Raw genomic sequence first — 20,957 nt, forward strand, 5'->3', positions numbered from 1 at the left:
CTGTTAGAATACCTTTCATTGCCCCAAATTGTGTCATCTGGCCAGCCCTTGCTGTACGGAGAGCTGAGAAAGTATTTTGCTTTTTAAGGCAGGCAAGGGAAAAGGGGGTTGGGAGTGGTATTGGGTGAACCACTACAATGTGTGCCGCAGGCAAGAAGCCGAGTGTCCCCTCTGAGGGGACCTGCTCCTTGCAATGTGCCCTGTTGCCCTGTAGCTACAGTTGTGGTCTAGCTAGTTAAATGGGAGCAGGTTCCTTGGGAGAATTTTCCTGCTTGCAACCATTAAATGGTGTCTTAAAATTCTGTACCACGTGGTTGGCACTCTATAGAAGAATATACAAACTAGATTAGACAAAAATCCAGTTAGAACGCTTTGTTGTAAGTGCCAGAAATCCAGCTTGAACCAGTTTAAGCAAAAAAGGGGTTTTATTGGCTTACACAGCAAACCATGGAAAAGACTAGCTTAAGAGGCAGTGTAGTGTGAACCTTGGCCAAGTTACCTATTCTCTCTGTGCCCTGGTATCCTAAGCTGTACCCCATGACAAGCACCTTGTAGAACTGGTCTGGATTAAATGAGGTACAATATGTAAACATGAAGGACAGTTCCTGGCACTTAGAAAGCGCTCTGTGAGTAATTTATCATCATGGCAGGGACAGCTATATCCAGAGATTTAAACCCCATCAGGGCTCTTTGTTATATCTTTTCACCTTCACATTAGTAAAGGTATAGACTGGGCTGCTGTAACAAAGAGACCATTAACGTAGAGTGGTGGAAGGTTATTTCAGTACGAGATTGAAGGTTCTGTCTCTCTCACTAATGGTGCAGGGATAGACAAGTGGTCCAGGGCAGGTAGGTGGCTGGGCTCCATGATGTCATCAGACGCCCAGGTTCCTACTCCTGTCACATGGCCACATTTAGCTGCAAGGGAGGCTGTAAATTTAGTCTAGCCAGGCAGCCAAAACTCTGAGGAAGGAGAATTCTAATAGTAAGAAGGAGAGGGAATGGATTTTGGGAGACAGCAGGCAAACTCTCCCAGGCCTGTGTGTTGGCTTCCTTTTCTCCTACTGCAATTGGGCTTTCCGCATGCGCTGGGGCATGTGGCAGCTGAGAGCTCCAGACTTACATCCTCCTAGCGTGGTGACCCTGAATGAAAGGTTCCTTCCCCCCAGTTCTAATTTGGAAAATCCCAGGGAAAAGTTCTCAGTGGTTTTTCATGACCCCCATGACCTCTTGGGTCAATCACTGTGGCCCAGGGTGTGCAGTCCTGATAAACCTGCCCTGGGTCGTGACCTTGCCTCCATCCACCATCTGGTGGAGAAACAGCAGGGGCCACTACCAAAGCAAGGTGCTGGGAAGACACAAACAGTAGCTACTACAAACGGTAAACAAATCTACAATTATGGACTAATACTGTTTGAAAGTGTGTTGACAGTCATGAGTGTGTGTCCTAGGAAAGGCCAGCTGGACTCTGTCTCCATGGTGGCTTTCACCCTAGGGACAATCTGTCACCAGACAGTTACTTTTATTACCCCAGAGAAGAAAGTCTCTTTGTCCTCAGAATACTCTGGAAGAGCAGGCAGATGGGAGAGTCCTTTGTTGGGACTCTTTCCAGTTGGCTTAGGACAGAGGGGGGATTTATTGGCTCGTGTAGCTGACAAGGCCAGGGCTAGATCTGGCTGCAGCCTGGATTCCAGGACTCACAACAGTGTCTTCAGGAACCTGTCTCTCTTCAGCTCTCCACGCTGCTTTCATCTGAGTTGGCTTCATTCTCAGGTTTCACGAGTGATTCCAGTTTTTGGTAGAAAGAGCCCCCCTTCTCTGACAAAACCCCTGGATCTGGCTCTCATTGGTCCAAATCAGGGAGGTGTCCAGCCTTGAGTGATCACTGTGCCAGGAAGATGGGGTACACTGATTGGTTAGGCCTGGGTCACGTGCCCACATGGACTGAGAGTTGGTGCCTGGTGGTTGTGGTGGGGGGTGATAGTACCAGAAGAAGGGATGAATGGGTGCTGGGCGGGAAAAATCATCAGGTGTCTAGCTCAGGCCTCTTCCCTTTCTCTGGATGTCTTCACTTTCCTCTGTCTCCCTGCCCACCCTTACCCCCTGCCCAATCTCTCATTATTCTTGGTCTTGGGGGGTACCTCCTGAAGGGTGCCTGGGCCTGGATTAGGGGGCACAGAGAGGATGTTGCTTAGCCAAAGTGGAGTGTTTGATAAAGAGCCATTTGGAGGATGCTCCGCTGCCTGGAACTGCTTCCTCATGGACCCCATAGCACCTTATGGCGGGCCCTTGTCAAATCTAGGTAGAATTCTAGTCATGTACCTGTGTTCTTGTCTTAGCCCACACTAGCTGTGAGCTCCTGAGGAGGCAGGCGTGAGGCTGTGGGTATGCAGCATATGCTTAAGGGGGTCATTACTTGCATGTGAGCCCTCCTTCCCCTAGTCCCCACCCAACCCCAGATAAGTCTCACATTGCAGGATCCCTGCTGCAGGGAACAAGTTTGAATGATTGACTTGTGAGCCTCCTGTTCACCGATTCTGTTTCCCATGGCTGCACAGGGCCCTTGTGATTGGGATCTGTGGTGTCTTCTGAATTAGTCACTTGCGTGAGCCAGTTCATTCAGAACCTGAGGCCACAGTTCCTTTCTTAGTCACTCTGACCCATCTGGGTGATGGCAGAATTGAAATGAATCAGACAAATGTTGCTTCTATTTAACACATCCTTGGAAGTTTCTCAGCTGTAAAGAAGGGATCTTGGTGGCTAGGGAGGCCTTTCTCCATGTCTTGATCTGGTCTGTGAGAGCCCACAGGGTGTCCAGAACGTGGAGCCCCAGCCACGTTCTGACTTGCCCTCAGCCATTCTCCAGGACAGATTGGCATCTCACAGACCTGGATGGTTGCTATGGGCAGTCAGATCTAGCTGGCTGATCTCATTGGGGTAGCTTCTATAGCGCTGCAAGGCCCCTGAAATGGCATTGGCAGTGTTGGGACAATGTGTCCAGAGGCCTGGTTATTTCAAAACAGGCGTCGGCAAAATGTGCTGCCAGCTTGGACCAGTTCCCATAAGTCCATGATCACTGAAACACATCTAGAGCCCCCAGTGAGGGGACTGTGCTTTTGTAGAACATGTACTTGCTGCCCTTGAGGGCTAGGAAGGTGGCCCTGACCTCATGCTACATCGCTCATTTATTCATTTACCAAATACTTCCTGAGCCGCTGCTGAGTGCCAGGCAGTGGCCTAGGTCCTGGAGATACAGTGGAGAATCAGATGGAGCCAGTGACTGCCTGTAGGGACCTTCAGCTCAGTGGGACAGAAAGCCAAGGAAACAAAAGAGAGTTCTCACATGGAGGCCTGAGGGGCGCTTCTTGAGGGTCAGCATAGTGGTGAAGAGCGTGGGCGCTGGAGATGGGCAGGTCATCTCCTAGCCCTTTGCTTTTGGGCAAGTTATCTCACTTTGTGGAACCTCAGATTTCTCATCCATAAAATGGGGAAGATGTGTAGGGGTTGTTACGAGGATTTAAATGCATTCATACATGTAAAGCGTGAGTACTGGCTTGGGGTAAGCACTCGATAAATGGTCCTTTTAACTACTATTATTAGGAAGCGATACACCTTAAGTGAAACCCCTTATAGTTTAAGGTACAGCATTCTTCTGTTTTTTAAATTTTAAAATAAAATTAAGAACATCCCTTTATGATCAGTCCATCACAAAGAAGAGATGGGGAAAAGAAATCACCCTTCCTTGCTTTGCATCTGTGGGTTGCCTGGCACTTATTAGAAAACATTTAATCCTCCCAACTGTCAAAAAGTAGGGATTTTTGCCTACAGAGGAGGAAACTGATCTTCAGAGAGGTGAAGGAAATTTCCCCAGTATCATACAACTAATAAATGGCTGAGCTGGAGTCACAGCCAAGTCTTATCTGGCTGCACATTTCATGTGTTATGCAGCTCCTCCAATATGCTGGGGCTCCAAAGCACTTAGCCCTGGTAGGTTAATCCTTTGCTGTCCTGAAGTTTTTAGGAGGGTTGGCCCCACCTGCTTTCATGATGCACTCTGACCTGGACCCTGAAGTGAGAAGAGTTAGTACAGGACATCATGCTTCCCCCAGGAGAGTAAATGGCTTGTTCTGTATCTCCAAGTCTGTTGGGCATCAGGCAAATGGCTCGTGCATATGAAAATCATCCAAGAGACACAGGAAAGGAATCCACACCCTCTCTGGCTTTCAGACCTTGGGTGTAGACATTAGCCCGTGTTTTTTCTTGGCCCTACCAACTTGTCTCTTTTGAGCTGCATTCATCTCAACCTTTGGTGTCTGCTGGGTAGTCTTTCTGATTTCCCATGGGAGCAGCAAGAGCCTGAGGAAGCAGTAGGGCCAGAGGAGAGGGGGAGAATAGGAAATATGAGAGGCCCAGGAACTGAGACGGCCCGTTGGAGACTCGGAGCTGCCTGGGAATAGGCACAGGTTTTTTTAATTTCAATAATAATAACAACAACGACTGACATGACCATGTGCCTGGTACTGTTCAAGTGCTGTCCTCACGGAATCTCTTCACAAGAACCCCTAGGAGATTGACACTATAATTATCTCCATTTTATAGACATCGAAATTGAGGCACAGAGAGGTTAAGTAACTTGCCCAAGGTCATACAGCTAAAGGGGAAGGGCTGGCATTTTAACCCAGGGTTCTTTAATTAATGAGTTTAACCAATATGTCGTATTGCTTTTTGGTAGAGAGTGAGCGAGTGAGCAAGCGAGCGAGTGAATGAACAAGTGAACAAATGAGTCTGGATTTGGGGCTTGCCAGACGAACAAGGCCCCAAGAGGCAGTAGACAGTCAGGTGTACTTTGGAGTGAGCAGAGCTGGGTTGGGATTCAGGTTCTGCCAGTCTTGGCTACATGACCCTGGGCAAGTAACCTACTCTAGAAGTGCTCATTTCCTTATCTTCAAAATGGGAATAATAATCCTTTCCCCCTCAGGTCTTTGTGAGGATTAGAGATCACCTCTATAAAGCTCTCAGCCCTGTGCCTGGCATACAGTAAGTGCTCAGTAAGAGTTGACCGTTAGTATTATTATCACTGATACTATACTTGAAGATTGTACTAACATGGCATAATTGCAGCTAGATAAAATTGGAACTCCACGTTGACAAGGCCTAGAAGGGACTATGAAAACAGCTGTTAAAGGATGAAAGGGAATTAAAGGAAGTTTCTTCAATGCTTCATCATTTTTTAGTAAGTGTTCCTAAATGAGATAAATAAAACATACATGCAGTGGTGCTCAATGGCCTTTGAATGTATGAACGAAAAACACTCTAACTTGGTTTTATTGGTTGAATCCATTGCTTACAAATCATGATAGTGGATACCCTTGGGGGGTTGTTATTGGAAGGAGGTCACTGCAGAAAAGAGTTAACATTGCAGGCCTACAATTATAACCCTGTAAATGCTGAATTGTCTGCTAGGGGTTTGAGTAAATTTGCAATGAAAAAAAAAGGAGATTTAAAAAAAAATAGCTTTGTATTTTGTGCCTGTTGTATCTGGATATACAATCAAGTTGATTTAAAATGTTATATGCTTATAACTTTATAAATGCTAGAGGGATCATCCTAATCAAAGAAAGATACAAAAAAGAAAAAAATTAAGAAGGTGTTGGTGGGATACAGCCTCCTGCTTTTTGCTGCCGGTGGGCAGGTTGGAATTTAAATTCTTTGGGTATTGGAACCAGAACAAGTCTCTGTCACTGATGATTTTTGCTATGATTTGTGTCTGTTGGAGCCTCTAGAAGGAGGGAGACAACGTGAAAAAAGAGGCAGTCTCTGGATGGAAATACACATTTGGAATTTGAAAAAGCAGTTAAATTGCTAATGAGCCCTTATTGAAATCGAATGTCTGACCCGTAGAGGCTGGTGACTGTCCAGTCTGATGTGCGTATTCTTGAGCGGGTCAGTTTGGGCTCTGTGACTGACAAGATAAAAAGGAAGGCTTGCTTGTGGCTTGGACGTGGACCTGGCTGCCTGGCACTGCAGCATGCCTTTGCTGCTGCGGAAGAGAAGCAGCTGGCATGTTTGGAATCCCCAATTCACTGACCCCAATTGCCTGGACCTGACTCTGAGCGGAAAACTGATGCTGGCTGCTGTGAGCTGTTGCAGCCTCCACAGGAGCTGTGCTGAACTGAAAGCAGAGACAGGCTCCATGAACAGGACTCAGACCCTGGGACCCCTGAAGATTTAGGACCCCTTCTGTGGAGCTCTCAATTATGGAAACATACCTCGTGGATGCTGGCTGGACCATCTGGGTCACACACAAATGTCCACGGGAAAGGGCCTGTTCTCTGATGGGACCGTCTAATAGCAAGCTACTGATCAGCTCTTCATCTCTGATGCAGAGGCTAATTGCATCCTAACTTGTGATCCCCGTGGAAAGCTGCAGGCTGGGGGAGGGCAGTCACAGGGACTGTGACCCTCCGCCTGCTTTTGACAAATCAGACCTTCTGGGCCTTCTCTGGGGGACATCTCACCGCTGTTGACTTGTGTCTGGCTTTCTGGATTCATTGCAACTTGCCACAGTGGGCTGATAGCCTGACTCTGCCGCCTCACATTTCCCCCAGCACAGACACGAAGGTAAGGTAGGTTGATTATTCAAATGTAGCTGTCTCTAGAGAGGGCTTGATCTTTTCTAAGCTGCTCTCTGGATAAAAAGGGTAGGAGGTTGTGTAAACCCATTTTGAAATGTTTGAAAATTCAAAATTTCATCCTCTATTAGGCTGCTAGGGCTGCCATAACGAAATACCACAGACTGAGTGGCTTAAACAGTAGAAATTTATTTTCTCACAGTTCTGGAGGCCAGAAGTCCAATCAAGGTGTTGCCAGAGTTGGTTTCTCCTGGGGCCTCTCTCACTGGCTTGCAGATGGTCGCCCCTCCGTCTGAGTAGTCTGTGTCGTAATCTCTTCTTATAAGGACACCAGTCATATTGGATTAGGGCCCACCCCAACGACCCCATTTTGCCTTAATCACCTCTTTAAAAGCCCTGTCTCCAAATACAGTCACAGTCTGAGGTACTGGGGGTTAGGGCTTCAACATATGAATTTTGGGGAACACAATTCAGCCCTTAACACATCCTGACCAATTCCTGAATGTGTCTTTCTGGTTACATTGTATAAAAATGTTTATCTGCAGAAATACTTTTATGCCTCTTGCATACAACCCTTCCAGATGAAAGGCCTGGATGAGAGTAAGAGGTGATGGAAAAAGTGTCAAGTTAGGATTGCTGATCAGTGGGGCACACTGATTTTGTATCAATGGAGAAAAAGTAAAAACTTGGCACCTGGGGAGCCTTGGGGAAGGGGAGGCATTTATGATCTGTTTTTCAGAACTCTTCCTGGAAGCTTTTCCCTCTTCCTGGGGGAAACGCCCAGTGCTGCCTCTGGGAGCATGCACTGGGAGTGCTTTTGAGTTCAGAGTGTGGAGCCTGGGATCGCACCTGGCAGCTCTGACTACGTGACAACAGAGGGGGCCCAGCTCCTGCCCTTGCCATGCAGAACTCCTTCAAGTGTTGTGCACCCTCCTGAGGTGGATAGACTTGTATCATGGACAAGCAAATCTGTCTGGAATCAACTCCCTTCAGGCAGTCCCTCAGAAACCAAGGATTGCATGGATTTTCGGACTGGACTGGAAACTCGAGGGCAGGAGGCCCCATGGTAGGAGGCTACACTGGGGGCCCTGTTAACCCCTACTGCCTGACTAGTGTATGTCCCCCTTGGGGTACCGTAACACTGCAAACTCATTTCCAGGGGAACCACGTGTACCCTCTGGCATTGCACTTCTGTCTGTGTGCCCTGTCGCCACACTGCCTCTGCCCTGGAAGGCTTCAGGTCAGCTTGAATGTACCAGCCGCAGCTATGCTGTACCTGATTGATGCCTTGGGTGAAAACGAGTCATACAGAAACTGAGGAGGAGGCCACTTGGCTTTCTAAGATAGACTTCTATAGTTATTGGGATTTATTGTAGCTGGCTAAATCCAGGACCCTAACAGGTGTAACTGAGATCAGTACTGCAGGTTGGTCTCACCGTTTTGTGTGGGGTCCTACTGATCGTGATTTGCTGTAAAGAAGCATAGCCAAGGGCCAGGGGTGTGGACTGTACAGAGAAGAGGTAATCCAGCAGGCCTGACACTGCTCTCCTTGGAAAGGTCTGTCTGCAAGGTTGGCCCCTGGCTGGCGACTGGAAGCTTGGATTTGGGGAGGGTTCTCACCATTCCCTGAATGATAAGCGTGGCTCACTGTGCCTAAACTGTTTGTGCAAACAATGTGGTTTATGCCAAATACCTGCTTTCCTTCTGGGAATCCGGAATTTGGTTGTGTGCTGGGCAGAGGGTGCCTGTGTGACCAGTCCCCAGTGAAAACCCTGGACACTGAGTCTCTAATGAGCTTCCCTGGTAGATAACATGTTGCATGTGTGGTCACAACTCATTGCTGGAGGAGTGAAGGGTGTCCTGTGTGAGTCCACTGGGAGAGGACTCTGGGAGCTTGTGCCTGGTTTCCTCTGGACGTCGCCCCATGCGCCTTTGCCCCCTGTGCTTGTGCTCCGTAGCCTGTAGCTGTAATGCGTCCTAGCTGGCCGTGAGTGGGACTAGATGCTGAGTCCTGTGAGTCTCCTAGTGAATCATGGGACTGGGCCCCCACGCAGGGAACAAGGGGACTTCTGGGGTGTTGGTAGTCTGGGTGCGCTGACACGGGGTGTGTTCAGTTTGTGAAAATTCACTGAGCCCTACAATTATGGTATGTACACTTTTTCTGTACACAGATTCAACTTCAATAAAAAGATAAAACAGGGGCCGGCCCGGTGGCGCATGCGGTTGGGTGCGCGCGCTCCACTGCGGCGGCCCGGGGTTCGCTGGTTCGGATCCCGGGCGCGCACCGACGCACTGCTTTGGCAAGCCATGCTGTGGCGGCGTCCCATATAAAGTGGAGGAGGATGGGCACGGATGTTAGCCCAGGGCCAGTCTTCCTCAGCAAAAAAAGAGGAGGATTGGCGGATGTTAGCACAGGGCTGATCTCCTCACAAAAAAAAAAAAAAAAAATAGATAGAAGATTACACACCACAGGGATAAAAAATACAAATGTAGTTAAAAAAACTACAACTTCCTTTTATTCAGCAGACATGTTCATTACCCCTTTTTACCAGGCATTGCGCTGGGAGCTTGGGATGTGGGGAGGAAACATGTCCTTGCCTCTCAGTTTATTGGGAAGCAGGTAGAGACCTTTACGGTGTGGTTGGTTTCTGCTGGCTCTATCAAAGACATTACAAGGTGCGACGTACGGGGGCGCAGAGAAAGGGCTTCTATTTTGCCAGATAGGCAATGGGCAAAGGGGATAGCTGGGACCTGAGGCACACTGGGGAGGTATGTAGGCGGAGAGTTGCCAGAGCCTCTAGTTTTTTCAGGAAAAGCTACAAGTCTGAATTTTTATGTGAACCCCCTTGATTTCTAAGTGTTGTGAATGAATCCAAATTTTAAAAAGTGGGAAGCCTGACAAAAAACCCCTGCAGGACAGATTTGGCCCTGGACTTCCCCTTTGCCAGGCATTCTGCCCCCTAGCCATCCTCCCTCTGAGCAAACAATTGAGGGTCCACATTTTCAGGCACTGGGGAATACAGCAGTGAGCAAGCCAGACGACTCGCTTTCTTGCATAGTGGGGGGCTCTCCTACTGTGCTTCTCAAACTGCCGTGTGTGTGGGAATCACCTGGGCAGCCCCGTGGAAAGGCAGATTCTGACTGGGCAGGTCTGCGGTAAGGCCTGAAATTCCGCCTTTCTGACAAGATCCCAGGTGGCGGTGATGCTGGTGGTCCCTGGAACCTCCTCTGAGCAGCGTTGCTCTGCAACCCAGAGAGGCTCAGGAGCAGCTCTCATGTGAAGGAGGGGAGTAGCAGGCTTGCAGTGCAGGTGCATTTGCCCGGCAAGCATCCTGGTTTTACTTAGATTTTACTTTATTGGAGTGACTTGGAAGAGAGCTGATGACATCGGAGGCGGGTGCTAAGGCTCTCCCAAGCTCGCTCTCGGCGCTACCAGGTCTCCCTTCTCCGAGTTTATATTCCAGAAGGCGGGGTGGGGGTGGAGGGAGGTGTTGGGAAAAGCTTCCTGGAGGCGGTGCATGTGAACTGCAAGTTCTCTCCTCTCCTCGGTCTGGGGCTCAGCTTCCCCACGCCGGGTACGGTTTCCCAGGCATCCCACGTGTCTGCCGTCCGCGAGCGCCTGTCAATCAAGTGTTTTTCCCCGGCTGGGAACGGGTTTAAAGGCGGCTGCGGTGTAGAGCGCTCCCATAGTGCCGCGCGGCGGGCGGGTTTGGATTTTAAATCCCCGCGGCCAATCAGTGGCGCGCAGGCTCCTGTAACGTTCCCGGCGCCGCGTTTGAATTCGAGGAGGAGCGCAGCGGTGCCAAGCATTTGCCCAGACCCTACTAGGTCCGCAGAGCAACTCGGGGAACATGAGTGCGGCGGCAACTGCAGGGAAGCTGGCGCGGGCACCAGCCGACCCAGGGAAAGCCGGAGTCCCCGGCGCTGCGGCTCCCGGGGCCCCGGCGGCCGCCCCGCCGGCGAAAGAGATCCCGGAGGTCCTAGTGGACCCGCGCAGTCGCCGGCGCTACCTGCGGGGACGCTTTCTGGGGAAAGGCGGCTTTGCCAAGTGCTTCGAGATCTCGGACGCGGACACTAAGGATGTGTTCGCGGGCAAGATCGTGCCTAAGTCGCTGCTGCTCAAGCCACACCAGAAAGAGAAGATGTCCATGGAGATATCCATTCACCGCAGCCTCGCCCACCAGCACATCGTGGGCTTCCACGGCTTTTTCGAGGACAGTGACTTCGTGTTCGTGGTGTTGGAGCTCTGCCGCCGGAGAGTGAGTGTCGCTCCTGGGAGACCGGAGCTGCCTGGGGGCCGGGGTTGGGGCGCCCGGGGCCCGGAGCTGCTGGAGTGGCGGTGCTGGGAACCTCGAGCTAGGGATGGAAAAGGTCTCGGGTAGAGGGTGCTGGGCACTCGGAGCTGCTGGGGGCGGGGAGGGTGGAGGCGAGGTCCGGTTAAGTGGAGCCCGAGTCCTGTTTCTGCTAGGGAAGGCGGCTCCTGGACCCTAGGTGTGGGGCAGAGGGGTGGGGGTGGGGGCGGCGCGGGCCGGGGTAGGACCCTGGTAATGGACCCCGGGCTTCCGGAGTTGCTAAGGGAGGAGTCCCGGGTAAGGGGTGCTGTGGACCCGGAGCTTCCGGAGTGGGGTTGGGTCAGGGAGAGGGTGGTTGGAGCCAGACCTCGGAGCTTCCGGGGAAGAGGGGTCGGGAAAGGGAACTGCTGCTGCCCAGAGGCCGGGGGAGGGGATATTGAGAACGCTGAGCTTCCGGAGTGGGGCTGGGAGAGGAGTCCCAGGTGAGGGGCTTGAGAGGGAGCTAGTAGGAGAGGGGGTGCTATGAACGATGGTGGCCAGGATTAGGGGAGAGCCCAGATCGCAGTTGTCCTGGAGAAGGAATTGGGGGAAGGTCCTAGCTGTCTTTACCTAATGACACCCCGTCTCCCCTCGGGCCTCAGTACCGACTCCGCATTCCTCCTCTCCTCCCCCGCCCAGTCTCTCCTGGAGCTGCACAAGCGGAGGAAAGCCCTGACTGAGCCCGAGGCCCGCTACTACCTGCGGCAGATCGTCCTTGGCTGCCAGTACCTGCACCGCAACAGGGTTATTCACCGGGACCTCAAGCTGGGCAACCTCTTCCTGAACGAGGATCTGGAGGTGAAAATAGGTGAGGTGCTGGGCCTGCAGGGGTGCTTGACACCACTAGGAGAAGTGGGAATGAGGAGGAGGCCGGGAGGGAGGAAATAGGAAGGAGACGACGGAGGAGGTAGAGGGTGGTGGAAAGTCTGGGCTGTTGATCGCCTCTGGAGTCCTCTCTGTAGGGCGGACATTTAAAACAAAGAGCTCACAAGCCAGTATCTTGCCTGCAGATGCATGTTTTTGTGCCCCTACACGGTATTTTTTTTTTAAAGTATTTGAATTAGTTTCCATTTTTTAAATTAGTCTTGACATAAAACCTTGGATTTGGAGCTCCTTTTAAACAACTGGAAGCTCCAGCAATACAGGGCCAACATTCCCTCAGGGCAGCTCTTTGTTGGGCTGAAAAGCAGCTGTTCCCTTTAGACTCCCTCTGGTTTGCCACAGTCCCCACTCCTCCCTATTACTTCCTCACAAACTTGCCAGATAACAGTCTTGAAGTTTACTTGCTTGATCCCTGAAGGCGTCTGAGTTCTGCTATCCCCATCAAGTCCCTTTTAGAAGCCTAGCCCTCCTTTCTAAGGTCAGGGGTGAGGAGGGTCACTGGGAGGCCCTTCCCTGGGGCCAGCATGGTGGGGGGATTCCTGGGCAAGCCTTGCTGTGCACAAGGAATAGAGGCTTGAGGGTTCAAGCGACCCTGGTTCTTGATGATCAGACCTGAACCAGATGTCTGCACTGACAGATGACAGAGGCTAGCATCTGATACCCCCTCTTGCTTCCTCTGTCTCAGGGGATTTTGGACTGGCAACCAAAGTGGAATATGACGGGGAGCGGAAGAAGACCCTGTGCGGGACTCCTAATTACATAGCTCCTGAGGTGCTGAGCAAGAAAGGGCACAGTTTCGAGGTGGACGTGTGGTCCATTGGGTGCATCATGTAAGTTGGGGGTTGTCTCAGGACCCACTCGGCCCTTTTGGACATCTCACCTGGCTGACCTTAGCCTGTGGACCTTTCTGCCTAGGGAAAGGCTGCTCCAGAGGACAGGCTGCCCAAAAATAAAGCCTAATTTCCATTTCTTTCCTTGTCACTGGCCTATCCTATAGGATTCCTGCAGCCTGGGCCATGGGTCCGGGGAAGGGGGAGGGAAGGTCTCCTCAAACTTGCTCTAGCCCCTGGCTACTCATAGTGTGGTCCCCAGACCAGCAGCATCATCCCCTGGGAACTTGTTAGAAATGCAGAATCTCGGGACCTGGACTACTGGATCACAATCTGGATTTCAAAATATCTCTGGTTCATTCTTGTACACGATAAATTTTAGAACCCCTGGTCTAGAAAGCAGCATTGGGTGGCAGGAATTAGGCTGGGAGTTACGGCCGGCAGCAGGAGGTGTCTGTGGTCTGTGGATGGAGGCCATCAGAGGGCGTGGGTGGTGGGCATAGGCTTGGGCCTTCTCAGGTGTTCATCTTTGTTGTTGTTGTTGGCCTGGGTACTGGAGAGTTAGAAATGAGTTGTAGCAATGGCTTTCATACTTGTTTGCAATGAAGCCTTTTCAAATGAAAACTTCAAGCTTTAAGTACAGAACTATTAAACATGGAGCTGCTTCTGTCGGAGCGGGTAGCCCACCCACTTGGACCTGTTGTATGTTAGCTGGCAGCCTCCGGGGCCCTAGGTCACTGCAGGCTGTAGTTGGAAAGTCACTGGCCCAAGAACTCTGTCTTATCCTAAAGTCTACTGAGGGCTCTCGCCACCGGTGTCCTGGCTCCTGGGGCTGCTCAGTGGACTTGGGGACTGTCCTCAGGGTCAGAGCAAGTGTCCTGGGGATGCCTGGCTTCCGCTCTGGCCCTGAGATGATTCCTCCTGCGTCTGAGTTTTCGCTGCGAGTCTTGAGCTAAATCCGGCCTTGTTCCTACAGGTATACCTTGTTAGTGGGCAAACCGCCTTTTGAGACCTCTTGCCTAAAAGAGACCTACCTCCGGATCAAGAAAAATGAATACAGTATTCCCAAGGTGACTGAAGACACTTTAAGTTTAAATTTATTTCATTTTGTTTTGTTTTCTCCCTAAAGCTATTTACTGAGCCCAAGTATATCCTGGGGACAGAGAGAGGTGAATCCCGCCCCTGGGGTAGCTGCAGAGCTTTAGAGGGTCCGTGTCTGAAACTGCATACAGAACTTGACGTATGTGCATGAAAGCATTTTTTCCAGGGGGGGAGTTTGTAGATTCTCAAATGTGTAAAAAGCAAAAAAAAAAAAGGGGAGGGAGAGGTATAAGAGGCCAAAATAGAAGTGCTGTTTAAGCTTTGGAAAGGGACGTCTTGACTCAGATGGGCTCTGCCCCTTAGCAGCCAGATCACTGTGGGCCAATGGCCTGAATCTTCTCAACTGTAGTTTCCCGTCTATAAAATGGGGTCACTGCCTCTGGAGCACCTCGCAGAGTGCTCTGCATCCAGTGGGAGCTCACGGAATTGCGCACCTCCGTGAATCCAGAGTGGTGTGCATTTTCACGGCCACCAGCGTAAACGTGTCGAAAGGCACAGCCCGTTCCTACAGAAGCCTGGCACACAGCCGCTTTCCAGTTTGGGATCCTCGCCTTGTGTGAAGCAAGGAGCCCTGTCTCCATAAGGACAGACGGACTAAATCTGTCATAAAGGGTCAGACAGACAGATAGGATGAGGATGGTGTGGTTCAGCGTGTGGGTGCTTGAGCCTTCTAGACTGCTCCATGTGGGTGCTGCTCCACCGCTCATTAGGTGAGTATTCTTAGGAAAGGCTCCTGACCTCTCTGTGCCTCAGTTTCCTTATCTGCAAAAGAGGGATGGTAATAGAGGTCTCCACCCCGTAGATGTTTTTGAGGGTGAAATGAGTAATATTCATGAAGCGCTTAGAATGCTTTCCCGGCACACAGTAAGTGTGGAGTTAATGCTAGGCTGTTACTATGTATTTGACCTGTGCTAGGGTGAATCGTCTCACTGGGGCTCCGAGCTTGGTGCTGTGTCCCCAGTTATAGCGGAAGATACAAAGGCCCCAGAAAGTCAAGTGACTTGTCACAGCTGGTATTAAGTAGCAGAACTGGGATTTAAACCCAGGTCTTTATGACCCCAAAGCCTATGTTCTCAAGTGCTGCTCTAGTGGTGAGCAACTTGAATTATGCGAGAGCACGTTCAGGGGAAAAAATGACCTCAAGTTAATTTTGAGTCTCAGGAGGAAGGAGAAATGATCATTCTCACAACTTGGGTTGACATGTGCTGACCCAGTAAAGCTGATAGTGGGGAACGTGGCCTACTGGAGACCAGGGGGCTGTCTCTGGGGGGCCGGGATCTGCAGTTGCTTTGTGACAGTGTTCCACTTGGGTCCCCCATCACATCCTGCTTATGGCTCCGTCTCTCTGCTCCAGCACATCAACCCCGTGGCCGCCTCCCTCATCCAGAAGATGCTTCAGACAGATCCCACTGCCCGCCCAACCATTCATGAGCTGCTCGATGATGAGTTTTTTACTTCTGGCTATATCCCTGCCCGTCTCCCCATCACCTGCCTCACTATTCCACCAAGGTTTTCAATCGCTCCCAGCAGCCTGGACCCCAGCAACCGGAAGCCTCTCACAGTCCTCAATAAAGGTAAAACAAGGGTCTGGGTAGACAGCAGACCCCCAGAGAGAGCCTAGGCTTCAGATGTGTGGATGGGTGGCCCCCAGAGCTCAGGTGTGCAGTAGGACAGGCCCTGGTCCTTGAAGCCATGGGCCCCCATCCTCCAGTAGCAAAATGCCCTTCTTTCCCTTGGCCTTGTCAGGAAAGACAGACCTTGCCATGGCTGAATCAGACCCGTCAGGCCAAAAAAGAGTGAACTGAGCGCCACACACACACATTTTAAATGATAAGAATGAAAAATTCTTATCATTTAAAAAAATTCCTAACATCACTCTTGCATGGTATTGAAACAATATGAAAATTTCAAATATACACAGGAGCATAGTGCAGTGGACCCCCATGTACCCACCAGATTCAACAGCTATCAACATTTTGTCACATTTGCTTCATCTCTCCTCTTTTGTTCCTTTGAAGTATTTTTGGAGTTAATCCCAGACATCTTGTCATTTTATCCCCATGAACTTTAGTCTGCATGTCTTTAAAAGGATGGACATTTTCTTATACAGCCACATCTCATTGCTTGGGTTGTCATTGTTCTGGGTCTCTTTAGGAGACAGAATTAGGAAATACATAATTTGGGGGGGAAACCTTGAATTTATGCTAATATTTCTCATTCTTATTTTTTCAACATTTTATTTTATTTCAAACTTATTAAAAGGTGTTAGAAGAGACAAAAACCTCCTATACCACTTTACCCAGATCCACCAATTAACATTTTTTTCACATTTCCTTTATCAGTCTCTTTCTTTTTGTAGATATATAGATATATATATTTTTCCCCTGAACCATTTGAAAGTAAGTTGTATATATCCTGGCCTTTACCACTTAATACTTCAGTGTATATTTCCTAAAAACAAAGATTCTTTTACATAACCACAGCACATGACACAGCGAGTTCAGGAAATTGAACATTGATACAATCTTGTCTTATATCAAATCTTTTTCTCCACTGTGGAGTTACTACTTTTCTTTTGGTAATTTATAAGTGTCTGATTCAAATATATTACAGGATTTTTACCTCTTTGATTTTATATTTGTATTTTTCTCTTAAACTGAAAATCTTGTTTCCTTACATTAATATACATAAATTTTTCAACATATGACTTTTATTAAATAATGTTTTATTTTCTTGCAGTTCTATTTGTTCTTAGAATATATTTCACTAAGGACATATAGTGTAAAAAAAGGTCACTTGAAATACTTTTTTTCTCTCTGTGGATATAGCACCAATTTAATATAAAATTCATTTGTTTCAGTTGTAATCTAATACTGTTAAGCATTACTTTTTTCTTTTGGTTTTAATTTTTGATATTTCTGTTGGTGATATTAATCTTTTTTTTTGTGCGAGGAAGATTGGCTCTGAGCTAACATCTGTGCCCGTCTTCCTCTATTTCGTACACGGGACGCCGCCACAGCATGGCTTGATGAGCGGTGCATCAGTGCGCGCCCAGGATTCGAACCTGTGAATCCTGGTCCACCGAAGCGGAGCGTGGGAACTTAACTGATATGCCACCGGGTTGGCCCCTTGGTGATATTAATCTTGACCACTTGGTCGACGTGCTGTCTGATGGGTTTCTCCGCTGCAGTTACTGTCTCTCCCTTTGTAAATAATGCATACCTCGCCAGGAGCCACTTTGAGACTATCTTGTTTCTTCTCAAACTTTCGCCCACCAATTTAGCATCCATGGTGGATCCCGCCTGCAGCAGTTATTACTGTGGTATTCTAATGGTGACCTTCCTCTTTTCCTCACTCCTTCTGCATTTATTAATTGGAATTCTTCTGTAAGGTAGAGCTGTTGCTTCTCTCCCATGATTTATTTATTTGGTTATTTATGTCAGTATGGACTCATGGATATTTATTCTTTGGGCTATAATGTAATATTGTTCTTTTAAGGATTGCTTTTTTTTCTTTTGGTTTTAATTTTTGAGCATAAAACATTTTTTAAAAACTTCTTATGCTGGAAATTTTCAAACTTACCCAAAGGTAGAGGGAACTTTATGATGACTCCCCATGTATTCATCCTCCACTTTGAGTAGTTATCAACATTTGCCCATACTTGTTTTTATCTATCCCACTTCCTCTTCCCTTTTTTGCTAGAGTTTTAAAAAACAAATTCCAAATATCATATTATTTCACATTTAAGTCCTTATCACAGCATGTTTTTGTAGTTGAAAACTCTGATCTTTAAATATTTTAAGAAGAATTTCATATATATAAGGAGAGCTAGCACATGTTGGTGGGGAAAGAAGTCAACATTTAAGCATAAGGACAATAAGCATCATCCATGCTTCTACCACTCAAATATAACTGAGGTTAAAATTTCATGTAAAAATATCTTTTCAGAATCTTTTGGGTCATATATAAGTATATAAAGCAAATTTTAGATGGAAAAAAATCTTACATTTTTGTTAAATCCCTGTTTAATCCGTCCTGCTGATCTGCAGTTTACTGAGCCCTCCATTTTCCTGGTGCTGAAGATGCTTGTAATTCTTGGCTTGAAGATGGGCAGCTAGGAGCTGCTGGTGCCTTTGAGCTGTCTCCCTGAGTGACAGGTTGTGACCTGCAGGGTCAGAGGCCTGAGTGTCTGGAGCTCTGTGGCTATGTGTGGCCGTGAAGCCTTCCTAAAGGGCTTGGCCTGGTCCTGGAGGTAGCAGTGAGTACCAAGTGCCTGTCATTAGCACATGAGCTCTAATAACCTGGCACTGACTCAGTTTACCCAAAGCAATGGCAGCTAAGAGTTTTACCCTGGGGAGAGTACCAGCTATAGCAGGGAGTCTGTGCCCCTCCCAACCAGTTGATGACTGTTTCTCATCTTCTTCCCAGGCGTAGAGAACCCTATGCCCGAGCGGCCCCGGGAAAAAGAGGAACCAGTGGTCCGGGAGACCAGTGAGGCTGTCGACTGCCACCTTGGTGACATGCTGCAGCAGCTACACAGCGTCAATGCCTCCAGGCCCTCAGAGCGGGGGCTGGTGAGGCAAGGTGGGCACTGCAGGGGCCTGGCAGGGATTGTCTGGGACAACTGGAGAGGGCAGGGAAGTCTCGGCAGCAGAGTGTTGGTGGCTTGTCCAGGCCCCTGTCTCCGTAATACCTTTAGTTCCCCCATTTCCTGTAGATTAAAATCCAAATGAGTTAGCCTGATGTCTAAGGCCCTCCACTGCCTGGTCCCTTCCTTCCTTTTCTGACTCATCTGTTCTGTCTCCACAACTGCCCCATCTTCCAGCACCTCAGGAAGCTACCTGTGTACATTTGCACACGCTGTTTCTTCTGCTCAATGATTTCCTGTTCAGCCTTCGTGACGGTTGAAATAACAGCCCCAGATGTGCTCCAGCCTCAGGGCTTCTGCTCATACTCTTCCCTTCTCCTGGAATGCACTTCCTCCAGATATCTGCATGGCTCACACACTCGCCTCCTTCAAATGTCCCCTCCACGAGCGTGTCCCTAGCTCCCCACTCCTAGCACCTCTCATCCCCCTTACCTGCGTTATAATTCTTCATAACACTTATCACCTAATGTATTCTAAAGTTTCCACATTTGTTTATTGCATTTAAAATAAGAGATTATTGCACGCACCGAACATAACATTTTGATGTAATTGGAATTGTCTATCTTCCCACAATGTTTTAATCACTCAAAACTGGAAAACCAGGTAATCGGTCAGCCACTGACTGCCACCGTGACAGAAGTAACTTCAGTGTTTGTCCATATTTATTCTGAGTAGTCTCTGTCCCTGTGACTAGAATGCAAGCTCCAAGAAGGCTGGGTTTTTGTCATTGCTCATGGTACCCGTGACGGGGCCTGGCACACAGCAGGCCTTTGATGAATGGCCAGCTGAGTGAACAAGTGGCACTTGGGGCTCTGCACTGTAACTTTCGGCTTAGATGTCTGTCCTGCTGCCTGTCTGAGCTTGCTGGTGGCAGAGGCCCTGCTCTGCTCTTCTCTGGGGCCCCAGGCCTCTTGACTGAGCCCACGTGGGGTGCCCAGCAAGCCTTCCTGGTGTGGGCTGCCTGAGGGGACCAGAGGGGAAGAGGGTGGTCCTGACCAACCGTCTGTCTGTTTCTGTCCCAGAGGAGGCTGAGGATCCCGCCTGCATCCCCATCTTCTGGGTCAGCAAGTGGGTGGACTATTCGGACAAGTACGGCCTCGGTAGGTTTCTTCCAGAATGGGTGGGTTGCTCAGGCCTGGCCTAGTGACCCTTGGAGTTGTTACACGCTCTTGCCTTTTTCGGCTCCCAGGGCTTCTCTCAACACTTTCCTATCTCCATCCCAGGCCTCCCCGTTCCAGCTCCCAGTGCCTCCCTGCTCCCTATTCCCCCTTTCTGAGGTCTCCCTCCGCCTACCGCTAGGGTACCAGCTGTGTGACAACAGTGTGGGGGTGCTCTTCAATGACTCTACACGCCTCATCCTCTACAATGACGGTGACAGCCTGCAGTACATAGAGCGTGACGGCACCGAGTCCTACCTCACCGTGAGTTCCCATCCCAACACCCTGATGAAGAAGGTGAGTGCCGGCTAGCCCATGTGCGCGGTGTTGCCAGGAGTGAGGGAGGTGCTGGCGGCAGGCTCTAACTCCGGATTCCCTCCCTCACTTTCCACCCAGATCACCCTCCTTAAGTATTTCCGAAACTACATGAGCGAACACTTGCTGAAGGCGGGTGCCAATATCACGCCCCGGGAAGGTGATGAGCTAGCCCGGCTACCCTACCTGCGGACCTGGTTTCGCACCCGCAGCGCCATCATCCTGCACCTCAGTAATGGCTGTGTGCAGATCAACTTCTTCCAGGTGAGCCGCAGGTGACCCGGGGCCGGGGAGAGTTGGGGTGGGGTATCTGCCTGTCAGCGGGCCCGCGGAGTGGGGTGGGGAGTGGGAGGCATGGGACCTGTCCTTGCAGTAGGAGGGGAGTGAATTGGGGTGAGATCCCCCCATCAACTGGGACATCTTCTCTCTATCCACATAGACTAGCAGCTGGGATCTTCCATCCACTGCTCACCGTGTCTGTCCATCCCTCCTTCCCTCATAGGACCATACCAAGCTCATCCTGTGCCCACTGATGGCAGCTGTGACCTACATCGACGAGAAGCGGGACTTCCGCACGTACCGCCTGAGCCTCCTGGAGGAGTACGGCTGCTCCAAGGAGCTGGCCAGCCGGCTCCGCTACGCCCGCACCATGGTGGACAAGCTGCTGAGCTCGCGCTCGGCCACCAACCGCCTCAAGGCCTCCTCGTAGCCCTCCCTCCCCTCCGGACTGGTGCCCTTCCTCCCCCGCCCAGCACCTTGGTCCATACTGGTTAGCCCCCATGGTGCTCGTTTTTGTAAAGTGCCCCCAGCCCTGGGGGCTGGGGAGAAAACTGTATCATCTTTGTAGGTGGGGGTTGCTACGTAAGTTATTTTTGTACATGTTCGGGTGTGGGTTCTGTGGCCTTTTCCCCTTCCTTCTCAACCCCACCGTATGAATTGTACAGAATATCGCTGTTGAATTCGGGACTGTCCTCTCCTTGTCTTTATACACATTAAACACATGGGAATCTTCTTTTTCTTGTATTCCCTGAGGGGTGCCTGGCGTGGGCTCTGGGCACAGG

The 20,957-nt window shown here is 49.7% G+C and overlaps 1 protein-coding gene across 1 annotated transcript; it reads left to right on the forward strand.

Annotated features, from left to right (window-relative positions):
* Positions 1-10,189: 10,189 nt before the first annotated feature.
* On the forward strand, positions 10,190-20,908 carry PLK1 (polo like kinase 1). Its single transcript, XM_004442692.3, has 10 exons — positions 10,190-10,891; positions 11,603-11,771; positions 12,531-12,675; positions 13,652-13,745; positions 15,131-15,350; positions 18,205-18,360; positions 19,447-19,524; positions 19,724-19,878; positions 19,978-20,160; positions 20,399-20,908. Exons 1-10 carry the CDS (start codon positions 10,484-10,486, stop codon positions 20,603-20,605), a joined length of 1,815 nt encoding a protein of 604 aa, XP_004442749.1. The 5' UTR covers positions 10,190-10,483; the 3' UTR covers positions 20,606-20,908.
* Positions 20,909-20,957: the final 49 nt, after the last annotated feature.

The sequence above is a fragment of the Ceratotherium simum genome, chromosome 26 (assembly GCF_057802395.1).
Source record: "Ceratotherium simum simum isolate JZ-2026a chromosome 26, ASM5780239v1, whole genome shotgun sequence".
Lineage (NCBI taxonomy): Eukaryota > Metazoa > Chordata > Mammalia > Perissodactyla > Rhinocerotidae > Ceratotherium > Ceratotherium simum.

Coding starts and splice junctions, on each gene's coding strand:
- PLK1 (XM_004442692.3), top strand. CDS start 10,484: ATGAGTGCGGCGGCAACTGCAGGGAAGCTGGCGCGGGCACCAGCCGAC. Junction 18,361..19,446: donor GCGGGGGCTGGTGAGGCAAG/GTGGGCACTGCA, acceptor TTTCTGTCCCAG/AGGAGGCTGAGGATCCCGCC. Junction 19,879..19,977: donor CCAACACCCTGATGAAGAAG/GTGAGTGCCGGC, acceptor CTTTCCACCCAG/ATCACCCTCCTTAAGTATTT.